Here is a 26405-nt window from a genome sequence, read left to right on the forward strand (position 1 = left end):
CCAGGTAGCATTTTCTTTTTACATCTCAGCATGCAGATGTATGAGTAACTGATCATGAACATGACTCTTCATAATGCACAGTAAGGAAGACATCCTATCTTTCACAACCTTCATTCAATGCCACAGAGATAAAGGACACATGGCGGCAGTCTCTGAAGTGTACATGAGAACACATCTAGGGAGGATGATGGAAAATCCCCCAAAGGAAGAAGTGGGATTTGGAGACCAGCAGGGAAGAGGGGACTTGCAACAAAAGCAAGAGTAGGGAGAAAGGAGAGGAGAAGCAGAGGATGGAAGAAGCTCACATGAGGCTCTGAAGAGGATCATGGAGAATGTGATTTTAAACCAGAAGAAATATTAAAGGCATGACATAGTGATGGGGACAGGGCAGGGAGGTTAAACAGAAGCATCTCTTCTATGAATGGATGGTGGTGAAGCAAGAGGCTGAGAAGCAGGCAAGGATTATGGTAGTACAAGGGTTATGGCAGTTCATTGGGCCTGGTGCAGGATAAATCCTGTTTCTCAAATGTGTGATTTATCCAACTGTGGTCCTGGCCAAGGCTCTGAGAGCCTGCAAAGTGTTCGGCACAGTCAACACGCTACTTGGGATAAACTCTGACGAACCCGAGAGACTCATCCTGCCTGGAATCAGCAAAATGCTGGAGAACCCACTGTGTTGCCCACATATTTTTGAGGTGTGTTTCCTTGAAGTTCTTCAGCTGCTCTCAACTGAAGAGAAAACTGAGCCATGGTTAAGAAGCGCTACCGACTTCAGGTTTTGACTGCACTAAAGGAAAAATCAGGCAAACCAAAACCAATGCCTAAATTATGAGCAAGCGTGACAGATGGTGTCAATGCCATCTTCCTCCTCTGGGAGGAAACTAATTTATCTATGACTCCAACATGATGCAGCCTACCTTCCAAGCATAAATGTATTTGCTTAGTTTCATATACATTTGAACAGAATGGGTAAGTTGGGCATATATTAAGAAAGTACGATCCTGCCAGGAGTGACATATGATATAACTTCCCTTAAAATGTTGTAAAATTGCAGGAATAAACTACTTAATTCTGTAGCTTTTCAGCATTTAAAATGGGAGAACAGGCACTAGGAAGTTTATTCTGCCTTTCCCAAGCCAAGTCTGACCAAATGCACTTTATGACCCATGCAGGTACCTCAGTACGTAGATCAGGAACTTGTTTACAAATCCCTCCTAATTTATAATTAGGAAAAAAAAAAAAGGTGAAGAGTGTTTAGGGGGATGTAACAGCGTTATACTTAGTTTTCTTCCTCACATTCTGCCCTTGATTTCTCTGCTCTGAGCTATGGATAAGAGTGGTTTTCTTTCCCCTGAAGGGGGAGAGAAAAAACCCTGTTATGTATGGTAGATTTATATGGACTCAGCACGTCAACATTTTACATAGAGGAACACTGCCAAAGAAAAGTGCAAGCATATACACTTCTGGAGCATTGTTAATCATAGTACAAAGGCCTTATGTGCACACATAAGACCTGATACTTACAGATGTCTTCCTTGCGAATTTCAAATTCTTTGGTAGCAAGAGCAGTTCCAGAAATGCTGTTTGTGGTTATTGTCACCATGCTGGAGCTCTCTGGGACTGGAATCTCCACCCTTTTCTCCTTAGTTTTAGAACACACTGGAGGAGGGAGGTCACTGAAAAGACAGAGAGGATTAAGCAGGTATTTCAGCTGATAGAAAGCTAAGGCAGTTAAGTCCTATTCCTAGGACACTAATAAAACACAAATTCTCTGTAATATAACAGAGCACTCCATATTAAGTTTGTGAAGGAGTAAGACTTGCATGGGCTTTGGTTAGTATCAGATTAACAGGCATTCCCTCATCTTTCAAGTCACTTTTATCATAGTGAGAGGCTGTGCACTACTTGTATAATGCAGCTACCTAGTTGTTAAGAGAACACTTCAAAGTGAAAAACTGACTTTTTAACCAAAAAACACATTTCTGAAACCTACAGTCACCATGAATCAGTATCTCAAAATAAGCAAAATAACCCCCACTAACCCCAACAGTACCTCCCCCTCTCTTTATGTTTTCTGACTCCCTCTCCCTCCATTTCTTCTCAAAGAGATGGCATATGGGTGCAAAGAGCAAGTTTACCCATCTGTGTCCCCATCTTAGAACAAATCTTTTAGCTCCCTTTTGCTGCTCAGCTCATGGGGAAAGAGCAGAGGGCAGGGAGAGAATTGCTAATTTCCCAGATGGAAATACAGTCTGCGCATAATGTTCGTGGAGTGCTTGGCACAATGTCATCTGGCCTTTGTCTGGAGGCTGCAGATACATACAGGAAACAATAATGGATGGGTCAAGTCCCTTTGCTCATTATCATTGATATGCAACTAGAAAGGCAAAAAGTTTGGAAAAATCCAGACCTTCCTCTTGGGGGAAAGATGGGAGGAAGGAAAGCAAAGAGAACAATGCCAGACTTCCTGCTGAGGGACTGTTACTCACTTATGAACTGGAACAGGACCCTGGAGCTCCCATCAGCTGTAGTCAAGAGCTTGGGTTGAACTTTTAAGATTCATGCAAGACTCCTGGGCTAGCAAAGGACAGCTGAGACTTGAGTGCTCAGAAAGGCTATTCCTATTCTGTACTGAGATATTATTAAAGGATGTTTGGGCAACTGAAAAACAAAATCTCTTTCCCTCAGGGAGGTCTGCACTAAGCTCAGCCCTCAGCCTCTTTGCTTAAGGGACCCAAGCCTGTTCTGCTTTGCTAAGGAGAAACAGCAGCAGCTACATGACTGTTCTTGTTTAGAGGGCAGTACCTCATGAACTCTACACTCCTGAACTTGGGCCACAATGTCACATATATATGGGTTTTTTTGTGTAGAAATGATAGCTGGCAACACAGGAGGAATAACTAGACACAGAGAATCAAACAACTAGGTGGAAGAAGTGCAGCCAAGCCCAGGGACCCCAAGGACAAGTCTGGGCTGCCTGCAGAATTTACAGGAAAAACGACAGTACAAATATCTGGATTGGGGGCAGGATCAAGATGCAAAAAGGATTTGAACTCATCCTTAGCACATGATAAGTATTTGGCAGACCAACAGCATGGGGAATTGCACATGTAGTTCTCGTTAGTGAAAAACACACTGAAGATTTAAGTTTTTTTAATGTCTCTCAGAATTTTCAACTTGCATTCACTTCAGAAAAGCTATTGTGGAATAATTTTTACATTTCCTCTAATAGAATGCTCTCCAGACAGCTTAAAATTTATAAAGGTTATAAGACAGCCACCAAGAGATTTTTCATGTTTTTCCACATGTGAATCTCAACACTTATGTCATATATTCTACCACTTTGGCCCATAACATCAGGATTCGCTTCTTCCAACTATCATTTCCTTTTGGACTGAACCTGGTTTAAAGATGTCCCTCATGAAAACTCTCAGCAAGGGCTAGGCAGACACAGAGAAATCTAAGTAAACAAGAGCATCTTCCAGTCCTTTGAAGAGAGCAATCAGGAGATTTTGGCAGGAGAATTGTTAGCATGAAACAAGACTTTGCCAGAAACCCCACCATTGCCTCAGTTAACAGTGCCTGTAGGGAGCACCACCCAAGGAAAACTGATGGGGAGATGCTGGGAAACAACAGTGTCACAAATTCTGTGGGCAGTGACTGAGGAATAACTATGCTTTTATCATAATTCGATAGTTTTCAACCAGGTATATAGGGGACTTACTTGGTAGTGTAGCAAAAGTCAGTTTGTCCATGTCTTCCTTTAGAAGAGACATCCCAAGTACAGATCATTTTACGTAAATTGTGCGTTACACATTTCAAATTCTGGGGGTGCCCCAGAGAACCTGAAATCATATAAGAAATACAGTCACAAACTGCAGGACAAATCTAACCAACTGTGAAACAACTGCTAATGTTCACACCTATAGCCATTCTTTTTACGTTTTTATTGCATACATGTCTGGCCAGTATTTTAAAATTGTTGAATGATTTGTGTGCCTGATTACAGACAGCCACAGACTGCCAGATTTCTAGAAGTACCTAAAATCTGGGTTTGTACTTGTGTGTAATGACACAGGCAGCTGTTTCTTTCCACAATACATGTTCCTAGCCTAGCCTAATAAGCAGGCTTTGGGCCAATGGCAAAACCGCAAGCTTTGATGATAAACTTAATGAGTTTTTTGCTTTCCTCCATTGTCCCACATGGAGGGCAATTAATGACAGAAGGGCAATTAATGATAATGTGTGAAATTGTCCCAGACAGCCAACATATAGAGCAAGAAGGTCTCAATGCGGACATTTACACCAACTGCACATGCAGACTATCACGGTTGCATTACGGAGAATTTAACACCAAATTCTGCACTGGTTTACAAGATGCCAGTGGGTGCTGGAAAGCAGAGACCAGCTCTGGTAGCCCCTCCATCCCTAGGATGGTGTGGGACCACAGAGGCAACGGTTTTTGAACATATATATAGTAGGAAAGCAATGTAATTAAATGGTGTCAGTACAGAAGCTACAAAGAAAAAATAATTCGTGAATTACATTGCAATAGACTCACCTATCTCTTGGCTATATATTAGGCTTCTCAAACATAAAATAGCTAGGGCTAAAAGGCAGCGAAGGCTTGAATTCTTCCACATTCTTCTACTGTTTGTTTTCAGAACAGCAGCTTCAAGCAGGAATAAACATCATCTTCCAACAAGCTGGTCAGTTCTAAAATTAAAAACAAAAAAATCTTTGAAATTCCAAAGCTGGTACTCCACAAACGCCACTTTTGTTCCATGTACTTTTCTTCTTCAGTGCTGCACCCAGATGTAGCAAATCCCTTCTCTTCATTGTCTGGCAAGCAAACCTTTTCCCTGTCCCAACCACTCTTTGATGCATAAGTCTTCAGTGAGGCATTTCAAACACAACCTCAAGAATCACAGACATGTAAAATCTAAGTGTCCACAGGCCTCCTTCAGGACTATCAGGCCAGAATAGAATAGACATGGCAAGGTATTCCCCTAGAAGAGGTCTCTTCAACTTAGATGAAATGTCACATTCACAAAGGGTCTTGTATACCATGAATGGAAATGTCCCCTGCTTCACATATGGGTTTAAGGGTACAGGAGAACCCATCTGTTTTCCTCTCCCCGCTGCTCACTTTTCATATCGCTGCTATTCAAAGCTATGGGATGCCTGAGACACTGCAGAACCAGATCTGATCACCCAGGATCACTGGTTCAATCCAGTGTTAATTAATAATGTCTGGAGGAAAAAAAAAGGAAAAAATGAGAGCCATTTCTCTACCAGAAGATACTTGTTGCTGTAAACACTGACCTTAAGGTAAAAATTGTCTAGAATATTACATTTAATGAGTTTTTTGAAGATTAATGGGCTGCGTGTTTTCCAAAGAGAAGCTCAACTGTTTAGCTGGATCAGGGGTACACATTCAGTTCCACCCACACATTGGCTGCTGTCAGTTTTTGTTCTCAAAGAGAAAACTGTGGAAAAGCTTATCCTGAAGCCCACCCAATCCCTGATGCATTGTTTCCCTGCGACCGGAAAGCTCTGAAGACTTGAGCAGCCTCCCAGAGACCATAATTCCCAGGTAGCAAGGGGCCTCCTCTCAGTGACCAACAGCAGGAGCTCAGACACTTTCACATAAGAACATAGCTGAGCCAGCCTGTCCTACAGAGTAGTTTTCCAAAACTCACATTTTGTCCAGGCTAATTCTTTTGAAAGTCTCAAGTGGAAAGGCTCCTGACCTTGTCTTAGAAGTCTCTTCCAAAGCTAGATGTACATCATTGTCAGAATAACAGACTTTGCCTAAAAGGCTCTGTAATTTTGAAGGAAACCTCTCTTCACTGAAGTCCTCTGCGCCACTAGGAGTATGCTCCTTCATCCCTGCAATACAACTGTATATTTTTTATTACTTTTTTTTTGAAGGAATTCTCCCTCAAGGGACAGCTGGGAATGTCTGAAATGCTCTTCTGTCCCTCACCAATCTGCACTGTGTGAGAAGAAACATATCAGCAATATGTCAAATAATCCAGAGCTGTTCACAAGGGGCCAGTTCTCTTTTTTCTCTTCATTTGCAATAACCAGACTAAGGGAAAGGCCTAGGCAGCACAGGAGCTGAGAGAGATGCTATGATAAAGGCCAGCGTTACATCTGGAGGGACGAAATACCCTTAAAAATTAACATTTATTTTATTTTCACCATGTTCTCAAGCTGCCTGAAGACCCTGCTAAAAACATAATTTAAGCTATATTACCCCTAGACACATTCAGTTCTTCTTTTTACGTATTCCTAAACTGTAATATCCATGCCGTGCAAGTTGTTACAGGCCAAATCAAAAGTGAAGTTTGACAAATCCATGTTCAGGTAAAGATGAATCAAGAACCTGCCAGCACATAAAATATAATAATCTCTGTGCCAAAAGTCCCCCACTGCATTTTGGTGTCTTTCAGGGTCTTCATGTCCTAATTATCCTCGTTACTAATGAAAATATGGGATGTTACCTCCAGGCTTAAACTTTGTTCACAAACCTCTCACTTCATCAAAAATGTGAAGAGTACTCAGACAGACCTGGGTGTTACATGAATAAAAAGACTGATTGCTATTTGCAATGGACCTGTGAATTATATCTCTTTGTTTGTGAGTACTTCTTCAAAGGCCACTTCTGGTTTGCAGAAAAGCCCAAAATCAGAACTTCAAGTTTTACATCAAAATCTGTTGACAGTCCCTTATCAGTTAGCAAAAGCCAAGGAAAGAATGAAAAAAAGGGAAAGCACTGATGCCACTGGAAGGAGAGAAAACTGTATTGTGGAGTTAATTAAATCCCAAGCCTCTCACTTTCTAAACACATTATCTGAACAGGATTGTGCAAAACCTGTTTGGTCATGCCAGGTTTATGAGGCAGATTTCAGCAACTATACCTGTGTGTGTCTGTGGTTCAAGAATATCTTCTGATTTTCTGCAAATTCTTTCAAAACACCACTTACTGAGTAGTCCCTCTACTGCTGAACTTTTAAGAGTAACATCATAGCAGTGAATTACAAGAAATTCGAGTCATACCAAATTCTCCTAACTCAAGCACAGTTTTAGTATCTGTTTCAGAGTCAGGCACCAAAGGGAACCTATGCACTTTCATGCAGAGCATGATGAGTGTCTTGTAAACCACAATCTTTCGTAAGAAGCATAGACTCCCTGGCTCCTGTCTTCTCATACACATTTTATAGCTTGCTGAAAAGTTGGCAATTTGAAGCCTCATGTCGCATAATTAAATGCCATTAGTCAGGAGAAAAGATCCCCATTTATAGGCTTGTTTTAATTACAAAGTTACAAAATAATTTAAGTAATTTAAAAATAGGAAATTCACTTTCTTTGAATGAAAGCTGCCTTCCATCAGTTCAAGACTAATTCAAAAAAGGCATGGAGGTTTTTCTGTACCCTGGAGAGACATGAAAAGCATGTTACCCTCCAGGCAGATATACTCTAAAGCTGGATAGGACAATATAAGAGTCAGAGATATTTATTTAGGACAAGAGAGCTCAACATTGTCAGAGGAAGGCAAAACCTTGACCAGGGCCGGCTGTAGTGCAACAGGAGCAGTTGTCACTAAGTGTAAATGTCTTTATATTGTAAATCTTTATTTTTAAAAAATAAGATGAAGGCGGTCAGCCCATTCTCTCCACCAGAAAGAGCAACTGCAACTAAGCATTTTTAACAGACATCCATCCCCAAAACCATCAGCAATAGCACATCCCACAACAATCTCATTGCCTTGGGCAATCTATTTGTGTCACTTCACTGGCACTACCATTAGTGCTCCCAATGTGCTACACAACTATCTCTTGCTCCATTTTAAGCACATTACCTTGTCCTATCTCCAGCAGACAAAGAACAGTTTATTCTCCATCTTGCAGTCAACCTCTTACAAAGATGACTGATACCAGGTCTCTACTAGCTCCTTCCTTAAAAACTCCAATTTTTTTCATCATTTCCCAGTCTCAGTTTCTAGATTTCTGACCATTCCTGGAAAAAATATTTCTCTCTGGACCAAATCTGTTGTATCCTCAGCTTTGAAATATTTCTGCCCCCTGAGGCCTGAGCATTATCAAGCACAATGAAGGAACTTTTCTAAGGCAAACCTATGCATAGTATGTGTTTACACAGCCCATGCCATATTTGCTTTTCTCTCAACATTCAGACCTTGTTGACTCAGTTTCAGCATGTGATCCAGCCCTGGATACTACTGTATAAAGCTCCCACATAGCTGTTTATCTAGTACTTCAGACTCCAACCTCATCCTCAAATGGACTGCAAACCTCCTGGCTTAGCATGAGTATATTTGCACAGCAAATTCATCTTAAAGGCCTTGCCTGAAAAGGTCTTCGCTTTTGAAATTTTAAAATAAGGAAAAAGCCTCACATAAATCCATGCTAAGGAACAACATTGTGTTGCATCTCATATTCACATGCAGATTCATGCCATACCAACAGCAAAGACATGGCAGGCTTCAGTATATAATTGCCCATATTTCAGAGCAGCTACTAAAAGGAGGATTCCACAATAACTGTTGGAAGCTACAGTACATGTAGAAGTCCTGACTTCTGCTCAGGGCTTTATGTTGTGCAGAGGAACTATCCTTGTGCCTGTGGTCAGAAAGAAGTAATTTTAAATTGCTTTTTATGCAGATATGATAACGAAGGAACAATTAGATTCAGATTCTTAATCACTGAAGCCAGTGGATGGTGGCCCTTATTTGAAACAGCTAAATACCAACTGTGGACTTTTAGATGAATTTTAAAGATGTTTTGATCCATACAGTGCACCTACTGGTGGTCAGATAGAAGAGAGGGAAAGGACTCCAAGTCATTAATGTGCACCTCAGAAAAGCAGCTGTGGACAGCTTTCCTTCAAAATCTTGTCAGCTGTAAAGAAGGTTAAAGTTTCTGGGACAAGCTGAGAAAATTAGGGCAGCACCAGCTGTTTGACACTGACATGCCAAGACATTACCAGCCTCTTTAGACTTAACCACTCAAAGGGAAAAACAGAAGATAACTGGTATGTCTCCTACTGACTGTGTTTCATATTATGTTATTTCTTGGCTTAACTGGTTCTGCATATCTTTTTTTAAAGCATAGTTAACCAAATGCTCGATTCTCTTTAAAGAACAACAACAACAACAAAAAGTATTTTCTTAGTCAGTTGTAACAGATAAGTTCTCTAAGCACATAAGTTCTCCAAAGCTTTGTTCTACTTTTGAGTTTTCTGGTCTCCAAATCTCTTTCATTGTCGAGTGCTTGGAAACCACTTTGAAAACAAACAAAACAGATAAAAATCTTTCTGGCCTGCTTTCTGCCTGCAGTCTGATCTGCCAGTCGCAACCCTCCAGATTTGGTTTTAAAAAAAATCTGTGAGTTGAGGTTCAGTGGCCACACTTTTTATGGCTATTTTTGTGCTCCACAAGCAGACACCTAAGAAGAAATGGTTAAAAAGTCAGCTTATACAAAAGGTTTAGGGGAACTGTAAGTGGAGAATACTAGACAAAACCACGAAAACAGTAAAAACATATGTATTAAACATAATAGAAGAAATCTCTTTGTCAATAAATTTTCTCAAGTTACAATTTATTTGTTTTTTTCTCCACAGTTAAAGGTATCATTGTAATTTACCAACAAATGGAACATTAAAAGCTCTCAAGGAAAATTATTATATAGCACATCAACTAAAAATTGTAGTGCCTGATGGCAGGCTGCATTTTTGGCAATACTGAACAGCCATCACCCCAAATACAGCCAGGCAGAAATGCAGGTGGCTAAGTATGTGCCTAGATCAAAACCTCATTGCTAGAAGAAAAATTATTCTGCTTAGCAGATGGAGAACACTCATTTTACTTGTCTCTACCCAAAGATACTAATTTAATCTTCAAAGTGAAAGCAAACACGCCTATATCCAGATAAAAATGAATATATCAAATTACATATCCTACTATTGCCAACAGAAAGCTTCCAAAAAAATTCCCCTATCTGAAAGACCATGCCAGAAGTACACATTTCTGGGAAACCAAGCAAATTGCCAATACAGCTGACAGTAAAGACAATGAACACAGAAACAGAAGATGAACTGGTTTTCTTGAGAACAGCTTTGCTGATCCCACAGCCTTCAGTCTTTCACTTTAAAGCTAGCTTAGTAATAAGAAAAATGGAAGTAGAACTAATAAGATTTATTTGAGGGGGTTTGGCTGTTTTTCAATAGAGTACATTCTTCCACCTCCTTAAGAAAATTCCCGAAGTTGAGACAAAAATCTCTCTTTAGTAATCTAAATGCAGGCTTTCCCTCTCTGTTTTATAACATGGCAGTATTCCACATTATAAAAGATTTGCAGGACATGAATCACTAAAACTCTTTATAAATGAAGGCTGAATCCCATCTGGGAATCTGGCTTTCCCCAGTTCTGAGGAATTAATTGAAGAATCTGCTATTTCGCTTTCCAAAAGCTGATAAAATAATTCAAGCTGCCTATCTGCACCGAATGCACTCTCCTAATCTGCAGTGGAGGAAAAGGAAACAAAGACAGGGTGTTAAGATATTATACAGTAAATGTGTCGCAGTGCACAAGGCCAAATTTTCAGTCCTTTGAGACAAACTTTGTTTTGTTGTTTTTTTTCCTGTCAAGCATGAGGAGAAAAATTCCCTCCTCACTGCTTCCTCTAGCTGCCAAACAGCAGCATCACCTCTGAGATGCTGGGAAGCTACCGCAGTTACCTTGCAGCCACTTCAGCCTGCTTCTGCTCTGCAAGATGAAGTGATGTGAGATGTCAGGATGCAACACACAAGCTCAACACAAGGATGAACACTTCAGCAATTCATTTTCAAAGCTCCTGGTCACAAGCACCATCTACAAAGGCAAGCATTCTGGCAAGAAATTTTACCAGCAAGAGTAAAGGTGCACCCCAGCTGGAGTAAATATTTCACCTGGCTCAGGGTCTAAGGCCAACGCACAGCTGCACCTGCTTTCCAGTATCTTCCTTTCCTCCAATCCCAGGACTGTTAAACACTATGGAACTACAAATAAGCAAGCTGCAGACTGGAGAGGTGGTGGGTACTTCCAGGTAGCGATTAGCATGAGAAGCACCCTTACCTGGCAAAGAGATGAGAGAAAACTCTTTGCATGGGATTTCCTCACTTGGGGAGGCTGATGCATGAAAACTACATACAGGACAGGGATCAGAAAGCTTTGAAGTCATTTGCTTAAGAAATCCATGAACAAGCACAACAATTCAAGGGTGATTTTATGAAAGCATTTAGTACCCATTGGACAGCACAACACACATACACACAAAGAAACTGAGACCTTTAGGACTTGCCTTTAGAAAGAAAGGAAAATACACAGAAGAAGCAGATGTCATAGCAATAGATACAATTTTGAGAAGGATTTAGAAAGTACAGTGGGAGACTCCTTCAGGTTACTTACGTCAACCAAAAAAACCCCACCTAACAAGAACAAGCCAGGTGGCTTACAGAGAGAATTGGGAAGAATATCACTGCTGGGACAGTCGGGCTGGAGAGAAAAAAGTGCAGTGATACTGAAAAGGCAGAGTAGTCTGGAAGAGCAGTGGACTGCAAGGGCAGAACAAACCCAAGAGACACTGTAGTAACCGATGATTTGTTTTTACCACTAAGACTGAACTTACTAGATGACATTTTTTGTTTTTTCAAGCTAAATATACTTTTTGCACACTTTGCCTTTTGTTCTCACTGAATTATGCCTGTTTTCAATTAAATCATATGCTAATTTGGAAACTGTTAGTCCTACTGGAATCATTTGCCATGCATTGCCCAGCGTACACCATGCAAGAGTGGTCCCCAATTTGCATTTGATATTCCTAGCGTGAGATTTTCAGAAAAACAAAGACACTTTCAAAAGAAAATTGGGTGTCTAACTCCTGAGTTTGGAAGTCCTTGCCCATATCAATTAGCCACTGAGCATGTGGTTAAATACAAGCACATCCATCACTACCAGGAACACAGCACTGTTCTCCAGATGGTAACAACAGAAAACAAACTCTTCTGAGAAACACAGTGAATCCCAATACTACCAAAAGTAGACTAAATATGTTTTGTGATATCTGCAAGCTTGTTCACAATTTCTTGTTGTCACATATTAGGCAGATGTTATTATAGATTACCCCCTAAGACTTATTAGACATCAGAGAAGACACACTAGAGAGGCCTGGAGTGGAGTCCAGTAAAGGCTGACTTCGCTCTGCAGCTATTTCCTCAGCAGGGTCTCTCTATCCAGCTGCAGAGTTTCATCAAGCTTGTAAGGACATAGTATGCTGAGACCTCACCTCCTCGTTCTGAGTGAACTGAACCTGGGCAGCATGTTCAAAGGTTATTGCAAGGGTAAGAGGACAAAGCATTATCAGATAAGCCCGACTTCCTTAGGAAGTCAGCTCAAATTAACAAGCACAGATTCATCTTCCATAGAGGTGCAGATGGAAAACACCTAATCATCTGAACAAAGAACAAAGCAAAGGGGTGAAGGTTAAGGGACACTACTGGCCAAAAGAGCAGTTTTGATCTTCTAGGTTATTGTGCTGTGCAAGAGAAGGAAATGGCTCCGAGTCATTTGCACACTTATATTTTAACCCATTCAAAAAATTTCTTGTTACTTACTACAACTGGCAAATTAATATTGCAGTAAGGTGAAGAATTCAACTTACGTATTTGCATAAATCTGATACAGCTACACACATTTCCTGATATTCCTGAATTCGGTGACCTCATGGTTGACACACTTCCTTGAATTCTTGCACTTCACAACGCAGCATGGAACAAGTACACTGAGCAAAGGCACACAAGTCTGATTACTCTGTGTATATAAAAAACAACTCCTATCATGAATGCTATGGCTACCCATTATGACTTTTCAATACTTAATAGAGGTACAAAGCACAGAAACAAATGTACCCACTTTTTTTGCAGTGTATAAGCCTAGAATGAAATGAAAATACACAGAGAAGATTTCCCACTTCTCCAATGCTTGCTGCATTTTACTGATAAATAACTGAAATAAACCACAAACCAAATATTCAAGAGCACATTTCATTTTTTAGGGGTACTGTTAGTCTCTGTGTAGTTCTCAAGATAGCGTATCTTCAGAGGAAAACACCATTTGCCCACATTGTCAACTGCGCTTTACTCAATGTAGTTCAAGGGCCAGACCATATCACTAAGACTTTACAAAGATGGCTGCAGAAAAAAGTTGCTGCTCCTCAGAAGAGTCATGTTATCTACATAATTCTGTCCCTGCCGGTTCTCTTCAGCTCATACATCCTTATGATCTAATAAACATAAAAGAAGTTAACCTTATTAATGAAAGAGTTTATTTTCCTTAATCTGGCAATGTCCAAAAACTTATTTTGAACTATATGACCTTTAATCTTCTTTCCATCACAGGAAAAGCCTATTTAGTTTTATAAGAGAACACTGATAATTCCTGAAGCAATTCCAAGTGTGTTTTTTTTAAACAACCGGCAATGACCTGAGGGTTGGAATCCTTCATTGTTTACAATGAAACCTGTGGTATTAGAATTATTTTTAAGGTACAATGAACCAAATCCAAAGAAAGCCTGTCTTCATGTGTACAAACAGTATATAAATAGATCAAATGCTGAAATGCTGCTTTCACATTAAATAATATATTGAGAATAATGGGCAACAGTTATGCAATATCCTTTTAGAGTGAATGTAAGCAATGAGAGTCACTTACAAGAAATAAATTGGGTTTTTAGTAATCGAGGGAATGGGCAATTCCTGAAACTATAGATCTATATTTTCTGATAAATTCCCATTGTATTAATCTTTTTTGAGACTTTAAAAGCTCTCATGCCATGCTGTATTTCCACTCTTAGTAAGTACCAGATGTGTCACATGAAGACATACCGCAGCATGTTATCATGTGGAGGCTACCATTCCACTGGGGTGAGGAAATGCTTTCCTCTTTGCTCCACTCCCAAGTGGGCACTCAAGTGCTGCCATTCCCCTTCCAACCTTTTCAAAGAAGGAAGGTCTACAGTCTAGTATGACATTACCAGAACAAGTCTGTCCATGCATAATTACATAGCAGTTGGCATTTATTTCTTTCACATACTGTTTTAGTTGCACCTTATTCCCCTCCACCTTTTAATTTATGCATATACATGCATATCCTCCTTTTAAGGCGCCAAAGTGTAGGAATTAAGTACTCAGAAATACAAATATTGACTTCTACAGTTGATATGCATCAGAGCTGGTCTCTTTCCTAATTAACTGTCATAGACCCAAGTGAGACCATTCACAGGCTATAAAGAACAAATATTAACCCTTGCACTTGTGCATGCATGTACTTAAACATGGCTACTGGAAACTGAGACTCACTGTCCCACCCACACGCACGCCTGCTCTTGGTACCAGTAACCTCTCATTCTCTTGCTGTTCACAACCTTCATTGGAGCCATGGACCCAAAAGACATGCAGGCACACCTAATCCAGCTGTCTGCAGTTAAAAGCGCTCCTCCTTGTCCGCTCTGCTCCTCTCACAAAGGTCTCCAGGTCCCTGCAAAGGACTCAAAGGACTGATGGTCCACTTACGGATCAGTTCTCATAGCAGCACAGCTAGCAACTTAGTGCCTCAACATGAACTGATACATTCATGTCATCCTTTCTACCCCTCTCTTTGACACCTCCAAAATACAGGCAGCCTCAGCTCAGTTTGAGTGTACTCCTCCATGTTATCCCCAGCTCTACAAACATGCGGCATTTCCTTAACTGTATTGCCCTAACTGAAATAAATCATGTGGCTGCAATGCCAAAGGCACAAGATGTAGCTGTTTTACAATTAAATTAACACCTGGTTTTCTATTTCAAGTAATTTAGGCTCAATATTCAGTTTAGGGGGAACATTGTTTTAAAACAAAACATAAAAAAATTCAAATTTTGTTTTCAATTTCTGCTAAATGACTTCAAATCTAATTCAAACACAGACTGAGATGTCTCAGTCCACAATAGTGAAAAAGATGCTAAAAAATTCCTAAGTTTATTCAGAATACTGCAAATTAGAAGTTTACATCTTGTCTGTTGGTTGGATTTATCTTAGAAGGTTTCTTGATTTTTCTTGATGTAAATAAACTAGCAGCTCTTTAACGGTTTCATGGAAGGTCTCAGAATGGAAAATGCTGCTAGAAAGTACTCTGCAGGGGGATAAAACACTTGAGCAAACTCTCCATCATTAAAATAATGCATAGCAAAAGGAACAAAGCAATGAAGGGCTGAATATTTTAAAAAATTATGCAAGATGGTTAGAACCCATATATATAATTTTTATTGCTGTAAAATGAAGCAATGCTCTTCTGTCATTCCTTTTAGAACTTAGCAAGATCGGTGAGTTGAGTCCCTGTATATAATCCACCAGCAAGTGCTGAGACAGCAGTGTCTGTAAGGCTAATGATGCCACACCTCATTTAAAACTGAAAGCAGCTCATAGAAAATTGAGACTGCTGCTAATAGGACATAGAATGAGTCAGTTCCACAAGTCTCTCCTGACCTGATTCACGCTTAGAATTAGAATACAAACCAGAAACTTTCAAAGCCACAACTGAACTTCATCTCACTTCTTCTCATAATTTTCATATGACAATCACTACATCATCTGTGACTTGCATCTGCCTCTTTTCCCTCAATCCTTCCTTGAAAGCAAGACTCTTCTCCTGAAGATCTCTATTTTTTTTTTGGGGGGGGGGGGGGGGGGGTTGTTGGTTTTCTCTTCTCAAGGGTTACTATAAAAAAGGGCTGTGGAGAGGGAAAAACAACCTTGGATTTTACACACACAGGTCATTCCAACTTTGCTATCTCTGTTTAACAGGGTTCTTCCTTCCTGCTATTATTAGTAAATCTCATGGTTTACTTCTGTCTCAGTACTGAGCTGGCAGATGATGTACAAAAGGAGAAGGATTTCTTACTTATTAGCTTCTGTCACCAATACATCCTGTATACCTACACACTGGCATGGAAAAATCTCTTCCTGTGGAAGGCTGTTCATCACATTTTTCATGCATTGTTGCTGAAATGTTTAACTTTTTTGTTTCACAACTCAGCAATGAAGTAGCTATTGTTTCCAAAGTGCTGAGCAAGTCCAACTGTGGGAACAAGAGATGTGCGACAATTCTCAGTGGTCTCTGGCAGCTGCAGATTGCGGTGCCCAGGCATGGGGCGCAAAGGCAGGGGTGAGGGGAAACATAACTGCAGAGAAGAGAGAGTTAATTGGACAGCCAACCCTTTGGTGTAGTTATATGAATGACATGTTCTGCTTCAGCTTATTTTTAGTTTCTCTTCCAGTATCTATTCCTTAGGAAAATTTTTCTGATTTTATGCATCTAATCAGGTCCATCCATATACACAATGCATGACTCACAAAGCCAAGCACGTTCTTATAAGCTTACCTGCCTAAATCCAGAGACCGGCAAAACCTCTACTGTAAATTTCCTGGTATGAAACACCAACGTCTCACTTTTTCTTCCTTTTGTGAAATCCTCTTCTACAGAAGCTTGTGCCAATCTCACCACAGAGCAAGTCATTAGAACTCACATAGCATTTAAAAATAACACCACCTCAAACATCTTTGAAGAGCACTCTGTTTTTCCTCACTTCTGCAATTTTCCATATTAAAGAGCTAGACACTGGATCTGTACAAGGATCATATTTGCAAAACATATTTAGATGACAATGTGTATGCCTCAGGAACATATATATTTGACTTTAGAATAATATATACAGAAAGTCTTTGTGAGCTACAGTAGAAGCCATCAAAAAGAACAGAGGTATACATATGCATTAGGAGTGCAAGTGACGAGTATCTCTTTTTTCCAAATAAGAAAATAATAAAAAAAAAAAAATCAACCCAACAACTGACTATCATTAAAGAAGGTAAAAATTACTGCACGTTACTTCAAAAGAAGAGATCAACTGGAGGCAATTATTACCAATACTTGCTAAATTCTTATTAAAGTGATCAGTTCATCAAATATGTGGGTTTAAATTGCAGCATCTTATTCGTCTTAATTCTCAAGTCCCATGAAACAAGTAGCTAAATGGTATCAGAGATCACCTGTGCCCTCTGACAAGAAGATATTTCAAAGCCATGGAGTGCTGCTCGTGACTAACTAACTGCTGATTTATGCAAGATAATAAGCCTCAGTAACCACATATATACATATATAGCTCCTGAATTTACAAACACATAAGTATATGACTAATTCTATCTTATGAATAAAGGCATGCATAAACTTACATTTGCACTGTTGGCAGGAGCCCAGCTGCAGGAGCCTGTGACAGGTCTTAGTCTTCAGTATGGGAGAGTTAAATGCTGAACTGAGCAGTCACATTAGGTACCTGAAGTTAAAAGATTCATATATAAACCATCAAGAAGAATGCTACACTGGGGGATCACTCAGAAAAGCTGTGGAATTATAAATATACCTTCTGTGTTTGAGTGTGTAGAGAGGAAAAGTAATACTACTTTGCTGAAAGCCTGTTAGTGACCTAATTCTACAGGCAGCTATTGTAACACAGAGTGCTTGCTCCCATCTCTGTCTGCAGTAATCACTGCCCAAACTCCAACCCAGAGTTATGTACTGATTAGCAAGCATGCATACAGCAGGGCAAAAGGATAATAGACAAGAATCTAATGTTTTCAAGGATACATTCTTCACATATTAACACCAGCTGCACCACTCATTAGTTGAAATATGGGGAAGCAACTGGAAAACATTCAATTCTCAAAGTATCAGTTATCAGATCCCAAGCAAACAAATACATAAAAGATGCTGAAGATAAAAGTCCTCACAACTTATTCTGTATGGATGAGGCTACCTTACAAAAGCACTTGATCCAACAGCACAAAAGAAAAACTAGCCATTCATTACCAGTGGAAATGGTTTAATCCAGTACAAAGTCGATTTATACACAGGATCAAATGATTACTTAGGGCAGTTCAGGTTTGAGAGATCGTCTGTTGTTGAAAAACCTAAAACAATGCAACTATTTAGTTCAACAAGGGTACTTGATCACAGTTCTCCATTACATACACAAGGAAAGAATTTTGAACATAACCCACAATATATGAGATACGAGAGTCAATGCCATGTAGTAGACCTCCACTAAAAAGTACACGTTGTGAAAAGTAAAGATAATTAAGTATTGGCAAAGCTCTTCAAGGATGGGGTTTTATTTTTTTAAATAAAAAATAAGATTGGATGCATTCCCCAAAAATTCTAAATACAGGCTCAATACAAGTCCTCCCAGATTAAAGCCTTTGGTTCACATTATACCAATATCAGACTAGATTATCATGAATCTTGCACAGATCTCACATGAATAAGCATTTTAATGGTGAAGGAAGACAACATACAGGGGACAAACTACAGATTTTGAGATAAGATTTAAAATGAGGGTCACATGACAGCTTGCTGGATTTACATCCAGACTGATCCTGTCATTTGAAACATGTGGCCAGTTGGTCAAAAATATCTTCTTTAAAAACTTTCCTAGCATTTTGAAAAAGAAACAGGTCAATCACATTTAATTTGGAGGAGAAGGCTCTCTATATTGGGAATCATGACAATGCTGTTCTAGCAGATGAATTACGAGTTACGTGTCTGGAGACCTGTACACTAAAGACTTCTCATAGCCATGACCTTTGGAAGAGATGGTGCAGGGGGAAGGAGCGGAAAAGGAAGAGGAACAGGTGGACTCTAGGGAATTGATATTATTATCCTCAGAACCACCAGAAACTGTAGCAGAAGTAAAAGAGTTTGATGTTTATGTATACCTCACACACACAGTACTTCAGTGCTTGTTGCACATAACTCAAGACAACAGTGAAGAAGTCTACAATATAAATAAATCACATTTTTGTTTTGTTTTTTTTTTTTCTCTCTCTCCTCCTCTTTCTCTGCCTAGGATTAAACATTAAAAGCTTATCTCCTTGGTTTTAGCTCCAGACTAGCTGTAAAACCTCAGAGGTCAAACATCTCTTTTGCCACAAGTGCTGAACTTGATCCAAAACATGAAATATTGTGAAAATTAGTTGTAGTTGGAATACTTATAACTTACATTCACCTTTGGGCTTCAGAGTCTGCAGAAGCCCCACCTATAATACTGACCACTATAATTTTCTTCTGAAGTTCATTTGATTTAAGCAGCATTTTTGCCCTGCAGTAATATTAAGACCAATTATTTGAGAAAGACATTTTGCAGCTCTGTCCTCACTGATTTTATAGTTAAGAGAGGCCATTAGATCACCCAGTTCAAGAAGGGCAAATCCATGGTCAGCCATACAAACAAGGTTACATCACATGATGAGCAGCATTACTGTCTTGGCACAAGAGCTTCTGGGTGACCATGTTAAGTCCTGTTTGGAAGGGAGAAGGGCTGCCAGGCTAAGGCAGATACCACCAGACAGCCCCAAAAGGCAACTGCCTGCCCAGGCCAGCCCCACAATGAGCAGAGCCATGCCTCATCTCCCACTTGTCCAAATCTCCCTCTGCTCTGGGCTCTCCAAGATATGTGGGATGTGTTTCAAACATGCAAGTAATTTGAAATGCAGCTTGTAAAGTTACAGAAAGCATGAATATCAGAGATGCTCAAACCACTCTCGTGGATTGCAGTGGGGGGGTATCTCCACCCCCAGGCTAAATGCTGCAGACAGACTTGCCATCACACTGTTTGGGACCAACATGTCCTAGTCTGGGCTAGACCACTTTGCAGCAAGTGGCCCAGGTCATCATCTGACTCCGAAACAGCTTTTTCTATGCTTCAACATTCTAAGTGCTTGAAATGAAGAGAAAGTATTTTTTAAATCTTTAGGCTGAAATGTGTAGCATGCCCAAGGCACAACGTGGGGGGCATTTGAGGGCATAAAGCCAGCTGGGATAGAGCTGGCTTGCTCTGCTCACCGTGCTAGCCAAGCTTGCCATGGGCCATATCCATGCCATCCAGAATAAACGATTAACCATGCTACCCAGTCAACTGAGCCTGCATTTCCTCTTGGAGGGAAGTAATTGATTTATTTAGGGAGCAAAACTAGTTTAGATGGATGGCTGAGGCCCAAAAGTAAAACATGGACCATTTCTGAGCCAGATTGACAGTGTAAACCACCTTCAACCACCCCTGTTACTTGCACTTTTATTATACCTTTAAGCAACTTGCGCAATAATGACAGAATTACGCAAGCATAAGAAGCATTCCAGCATACTTTTCAGACAGTGTTTATCACCTAAAGAAATTGTACAAATACATTGCTTTACTTAAATTTCATGATTATGCACTACAAACTACTAGGCTACATCGATACAAAGCTATCGAGTTTCAGTCATTATTACAAAGCTATTACCAGTGCAGCTATAGGTACAGAGCAAGCACAAATATATACCTCTATTTTAGGAGTATATGTATAATCCAGAAGAAAGGGCTTTTGACTGATGATCAAAATGCAGTAAGCTATACTGGCAAAGAACACCGGTACAATGTTGCTTATCAATATAGAAACATCCCAGAAAAAAATCAAAAACCCACAGTAATTCTCTAACCAGTGTTCCTGTGTCAGTGAAATCATTTGGCTGGCAAGGAAAATGCCGCAGCATAAAAGCAACCCAAAGAAAGCACTGCTTTATCTACTTAAGACTTCAGGAAATTTCAGGAGGAGCTGAAAGGCTGTGCTTTTTGGTTTTGCAGGAAGCTGCCCCTAAATTGCTGGGCTTACAGGTGAGAAAGGAGACTGTGCTCCCTGACGACAAATGGCCCAAGAGAGAGGGAAGCCATCCCGCTCCCAAGCGCTCCCCTAACACCAAGCTGGCAACACGGGCTGTCCATCCTCTGCTGTAGGCTATGCTGTGGGTCTGATTTTTGGCAGGGTAGGAAGCGAGGCAGAAGGAGCAGGGAATTGCTACAGTGCTGTCCTTGTTTCCATGACACATGCTTTTATAACTTGTGCTCCCTGAGGTAAAAGGCATAATTTGGACTCAACAGCTGACAACTCAGCAGTTCTCTGCCTGTGGGATAAGGGAAAGCTGCTTCTGTTGTAGCAACAGTCTTCAACCTCACTCCAATGCCAGCTCCAGACCATGCATGGAAAGGAGGGGAGGCATATGCCCTTCAAAACCTTACACCCTGACCAACATTCATACTGATGGGTTAGGAGTTATTTTTAGTTTAAGCACTTTCTGCCTGCAGTGAAACCTGCTACTAGGAGTGATTCCAAGAGAGGGCAGCAGGGAAAGGCAGACAGCAGCGAAGTGGCAAAAGCCCCTGCTGGGAGTTTCTGGTTCTTGCAGGAAGTGCAAGGACCTTATAGACACACAGCAGGAGGTCTCCTACAGTCTGCAAATTTAGGGATTTCAAATTTTCCAGGGGAGGGAGGACAGCAATGATCAGCAAAAAATTGATGGTGCACAGGAAAGAACAGTCCCTGGATATTCTTCTCAGTGTCAGATCAGAACTTCCACGTATCATTCATTCTAATTACCATCTGCTAGTTTGTAAGTCAGTAAGTAAGGCAGGCAAAGAACACAGGAACCTCTGCATTTGCTGGCGATTGGTATCCTAGCTGCCCCTGCACCCCACAAAGGTAGGTAAGAAAACAGCTCTGGACATCTAGGAATTTATATGGCCCCCACCATTGCTGTGCTAATGAGTCTGGAAGAGAACCATAAAATTCTGGAAGATGATCCCTGGAGACATTTAAGTACCTATAAAAAACGAACTTCTGATGCTTAAACCTGAAAGAAAAATGTTCCAAAATCCCATTTAGCTGCAGCTAAGTACTGGGGGGCGGGGAGTGGGTGTGGGGGGAAAGAAAAGAGAGGTGATGATAAATTTCAACTGCATGCACAAATGCACAGTCTCATCTTTGACAGGGCCACATTTGCCTGATGCTTAGACACTCAAGACTCACAAAGCAATTATTCCCCGCCTGTGTCTGCTGATAAAATGTGCACAGAACCACAGAATCATGTTCCCCAGAAAAAGCAGGAGCCATTGCTTTTGTTTAAAGACATAGAAAAAGAAAGCAGCAGTGGTGCTCCCTTTTCTAAGGCAGCCCAGCCACTGCAGCACTCGCTGGGGTATAGGAAACACCTCCGACCACCCCAGAGACTGCTCGAAGTAACAGACGGGTCAGGATGGAGAATTCTCCAGCCTTGCTGCAGATGGCATTTCTCTCTGCAGCTTAAGTAACGACTGGCTCAGAGCGGGACTCTGTGTCCTTGTGAGAGGGCACTCACTGGAAGCGAGGGACCACAGGCTCCAGGTCCTGCTCCCAAGGTTTATTTGTATCTTCTATATTAAACTGTTATAGAATGAAATACATCAACCAGTTTTGGGGCGTAGAGCACAATCACCTCTCAAGCCTTATCTAGAAGTAATTTATTTTCTTATTTGTAGGCAGAAATTTGATGCCTAACAGTCAAAAAGGAGTATAACTAAATCTCAGGGGAAAAGACGCACCAAAACATGAATCATTTCAATTAATTCTAGCTAGTTATGGTAACAGGAGTAAAACTGACTTTCATACCTGCTCTCTGTGTCTCCCTCCACATGAATCAATGTCTAACTCAGAGCAACACCATCCCCTCTCAAAGAGCCACCAGTATCTTATTTGAGTTCTCAATCCTTCTACCTATGTGACCATCTTTAAATCTCCATCATCAGACTTCTTCTTCTACTGCTAATTAACATCCCATCACTTGAATCGTCTCTGTATTTCAACATCAATCTGAATCCAAGATCCAGTGTTTCTATTATAACTGTGTCCTAGATCAATACCTATTATTGAAAATGGAACAAAACTAACTCCAAGAAGTTTCCCGATTTCTTTTTTCTGTTTTCCCTTCCCTTATCCAAAAGCTGCCTTTCAACAGCTCAAATAAGCTCATTACAAGATAATGTAACCTATCATTTAAAACTGTATCAGATCATTTTTGCTTTCATCCAACAAATGTATCAACACAACAGGAACTGCTGAATTCAGCATCCTCTACATTCCTCTGAGCACTAGAATACAGTGTAAGTGGAAAAGAACCTCATTTACCTGGGGACATGATATATTGGGTCATTTGCAGAAAAACATAATCCATCTGCATCAGCCTTGTGAAACACTGCACTCTCCAAGATAGAGTCGGTATTTATAAACATCTAGATTGTTTAAGACTGCCAGACACTTTCTTCTTGAGGTATCATTTCATCTTTCAGACGGAATTCTTACTAACGTTTTTAGTTTAAACACATCTTTTCATACGGCACAAAACTTGCTGTCAGTCACCCACTGATTAAAAAATCTAATATTCATGCTCTGAGAGAGCTGTTCCTAATAGATTTACAGACTCTATTCTAGCATTACCTATGGATATTAAAAAAATGAGATTTTTTTGAATGTTTACTAAAGCCCTGAGCTGCACAGTGTTGAGACAGATGCAACCTTATACCATAGCTCGTAACTCATCAAGCACTTGCAAGTTAAAGCCCCATGAATTCCCTGCTACAGTAGTAGCAGCAGCTTTGCCACCTGTGAAAATAAGTTTCTCTCTCTTTCCTGTAGAGCATCTCCAACCATATGGCTGTTCCCACACATTCCTGACTTGCCTTTGGCAAGTCTATGAGAATGCCCTCACCTGAAGGTTAAGTCTCTCCCTTTCCTCAGCACACCTGTAAAGGGATTTTGCACAAACTAACTCATAGATAGTGCTTGCCACTGGTTGCTCTAAGTGACTAAAGTGGTATGTTTGGAGAGTGCACAATGGAAACTGTTATCACTTAATAACACTGATAAAAGTTTGAATAGGTGAAACAGTGATAAGATGAAAGGATGCGAAGACTAAGTAAACAGAAAGCAAAATCAAACAAAATCAGGTGATCTGCTGACTGCCTAAAAGCTATACTCCAAACCAGCTCCAAGTTAGATTTTTAGGCTTTCCATTTGTGGACTTTTGCAACATTTTCCAGTTTAGATACATAGCCCTGCAGCCTGCTGATACTAGACTGTCTTAGTAGCCTCAGCAGGCTTCTCAGAAGTAACCTGCAGATCCCTATCCAGCTAATGACAGGCAACCCATGCTGAGCAACACCAACCAGCTGCAGATACGGCACTACTCGTTCTGTGAATCCAGTCCCTGCATTTGTTTCTGTCTCTTCCACACCCTAATCCTTCCCCTCATCAATCATAATTTTTGTTTTGTTCTTGATTGATATTGGGGCCAAATCCGGGAGACTTCTATGCCCATGCTTAATCAGCAAAAACCTACAGAAATCAAAGCTTATCTTTGTCACCAAAACCATACCACATACAACGGTTGAGAAGTTAAGGACCAGCACAGGCTTTTTCCAGATCAAGGCATTCACGCATTCTTCCCCACAGGATGTGCAAAGTTTATATATAAAGCACATGTGCACTGACAGATCTACATTAAACAACATACTGTCTCAGCTGGTATTGCCACATGCTGATTTGAAAGGAAACATGGCACGACATGGACTTTAATCTTCCCCACAGCTACTAAACCTGCTAAGTCTGATTAACAGTCTGGATTCATGCTGTGGAGTCGAACGAAGGGTTTAAGAAGAATTTAAATAATTCTTTCACAGCAAGGAAAAAAGTCAGAACAGACTTGCAGGTGAGACGTCAAAGGTAAGTCACATTGCCTTACTTAGGTAACAAGCTAGGTTTCAAGTAGAGCAGAAAGCTACCCAATGCCCATGCTTCCCTGAAGGGAATTTGACAGGACATGGTCAGCTTGGTTATGGAATATGAATATTGGACTATTTTTGCAATGGAAATGTTAAGTGTGAAAGTCTGTGGAAAAGAAACAAAGTGACAATTCCTACACAACAGCTCACAGCCTAAGTCTCCCCGGCACTAGGTGATTATAACACCTATCCAGAGTTTTACTCCCATTTATAGCAAGATTCCCAGGCACCCACCACCGATTACAATTGAAAAACAAACCAACCAGTACGTCACCAATTCCTACCGAAGCAACACGCGGCATGCCAGCACAATATGCCCAGTTCAAATTCACTTACACACACTGAATTTTAACAAGGGAATGACGTTCTCTCCACAACCACCTCAGAGGCTTAGAGAGATCTTTTTAAAACACGCTCCCTAAACACATTAGAAATTTAATCACTCAAAATAGACACAGCAAGCTGCCACTGCGCCGGTGTGCCTGTACGGACGGCGTGCGGCGAGGCGCGCAGCGTGTCTGGATGCTCCCCAGCCGCAGAAGGGGCTCTGGATTCTCCTCCCAAGCTCCCCCTTTTTTGGAAGGGTGCTACTTATTTAAAAAAACGAAAAGCGCAAGAAGAGGCATAAACGTTATTTACCCGCTGTTCAGTCCCCGAACGAACCAGCCAACCTGCCGGCCAGCAGAACGAGCTGTTGACAAAACACAGCCTCTCTTTCAGCCGCAGGCTGCGGGCAGCGGCAGAGCGGAGCCGCCGGTCTCTCCCCCGTACCCCCGAGGGAGGCTGCCGCGGTCGGCGCCCGCACCGCCTCCGACCCCCGCCGCGCCCCCGATGCCGCCGCCGCCGCCGCCACCTGTCCCCCGGCCCCGGCCGAGCCCCGCGCCGGCAGGCGGGCGGGGGGGCTTGGAACCTCCCCGCGGCCCCGGCGGGTCCCGGCTGGGCCGTCAACCCACCCCCGCCCTCCTGGCCGGCCCCTCCGCGGAGCGGGCAGGGGGAGGGATGGAGGGGGCAGCTACCACCGCGCCCCTCGGGCCGCCCCCTCCCAGGTGCGAGCGGAGCCCCACGGCGGGGCCGCCGCCGCCTCAAGGCGCCCGGCCCGGGCCCCGCACTCACTCGCTCACTCACCCACTCACTCACCCACCCGCCGCCGCCTCGCCGTGCCCTGCGGCAGCCTCATGCCGCGGGGGGAGTGGTGCGCGGGGCTGCCCGCGGCGCGGTCCCGGGCGGCCCAGCTCCGGCGGGCAGCAGTGCGCAGCGCCGACAGGAAGGAGGGATGGAGCCGGGGCGGGAGGGAGGGAGGGAGGGGAGGGAGGGATGGAGGAGAAGGGATGGCGGGCTGCCTGCGGGAGGAGCCTGCGCCGCGCACCGCCCGGCCCCGCCGCCACCCCCGGCCCTGCCCCCGGGGCACCGCCGCCTCCCGCCGCCCGGCCCGGCCCGGCCCGGCCCGGCCCGGCCCGGCTCGGCCCGGCTGCTGCGGCCGCGCTCGGCCGCAGGCCCGCCGCCGGCGGCCCTGGTTACATCGGGGCGAAGCTACGCAGGATTTCAGGCTTCGGCTGCGTCGCCGGGGGATAGCCGGGACTAAGTTGTTACAGATAGTTCGGCGGCCGGTGGTTTCGTTGGGTCCCCACCGG

At 42.0% G+C, this 26405-nt stretch overlaps 1 protein-coding gene across 8 annotated transcripts in view; it reads right to left on the reverse strand.

Moving 5' to 3' along the window:
* Positions 1-26052, reverse strand: part of LOC142027296 (leukemia inhibitory factor receptor-like) — a 54944-nt gene extending 28892 nt beyond the window's left edge. Inside the window, exons 1-5 of one of the 8 annotated variants that reach the window (XM_075021185.1) lie at positions 25912-26052; positions 17327-17427; positions 4562-4716; positions 3725-3845; positions 1525-1676 (exon numbers count right to left, since the gene is read on the reverse strand). In XM_075021185.1, the coding sequence (XP_074877286.1) occupies positions 1525-1676; positions 3725-3845; positions 4562-4643 (355 nt within the window). In that variant the 5' untranslated portion in view covers positions 4644-4716; positions 17327-17427; positions 25912-26052. Of the gene's footprint in view, positions 1-1524; positions 1677-3724; positions 3846-4561; positions 4717-16478; positions 16498-17326; positions 17428-25413; positions 25434-25899 lie in introns of those variants that run through there. The other 7 variants (XM_075021186.1, XM_075021187.1, XM_075021188.1 and 4 more) reach the window with 7 other exon arrangements.
* Positions 26053-26405: the final 353 nt, after the last annotated feature.

The sequence above is a fragment of the Buteo buteo genome, chromosome Z (assembly GCF_964188355.1).
Source record: "Buteo buteo chromosome Z, bButBut1.hap1.1, whole genome shotgun sequence".
Taxonomy (NCBI): Eukaryota; Metazoa; Chordata; class Aves; order Accipitriformes; family Accipitridae; genus Buteo; species Buteo buteo.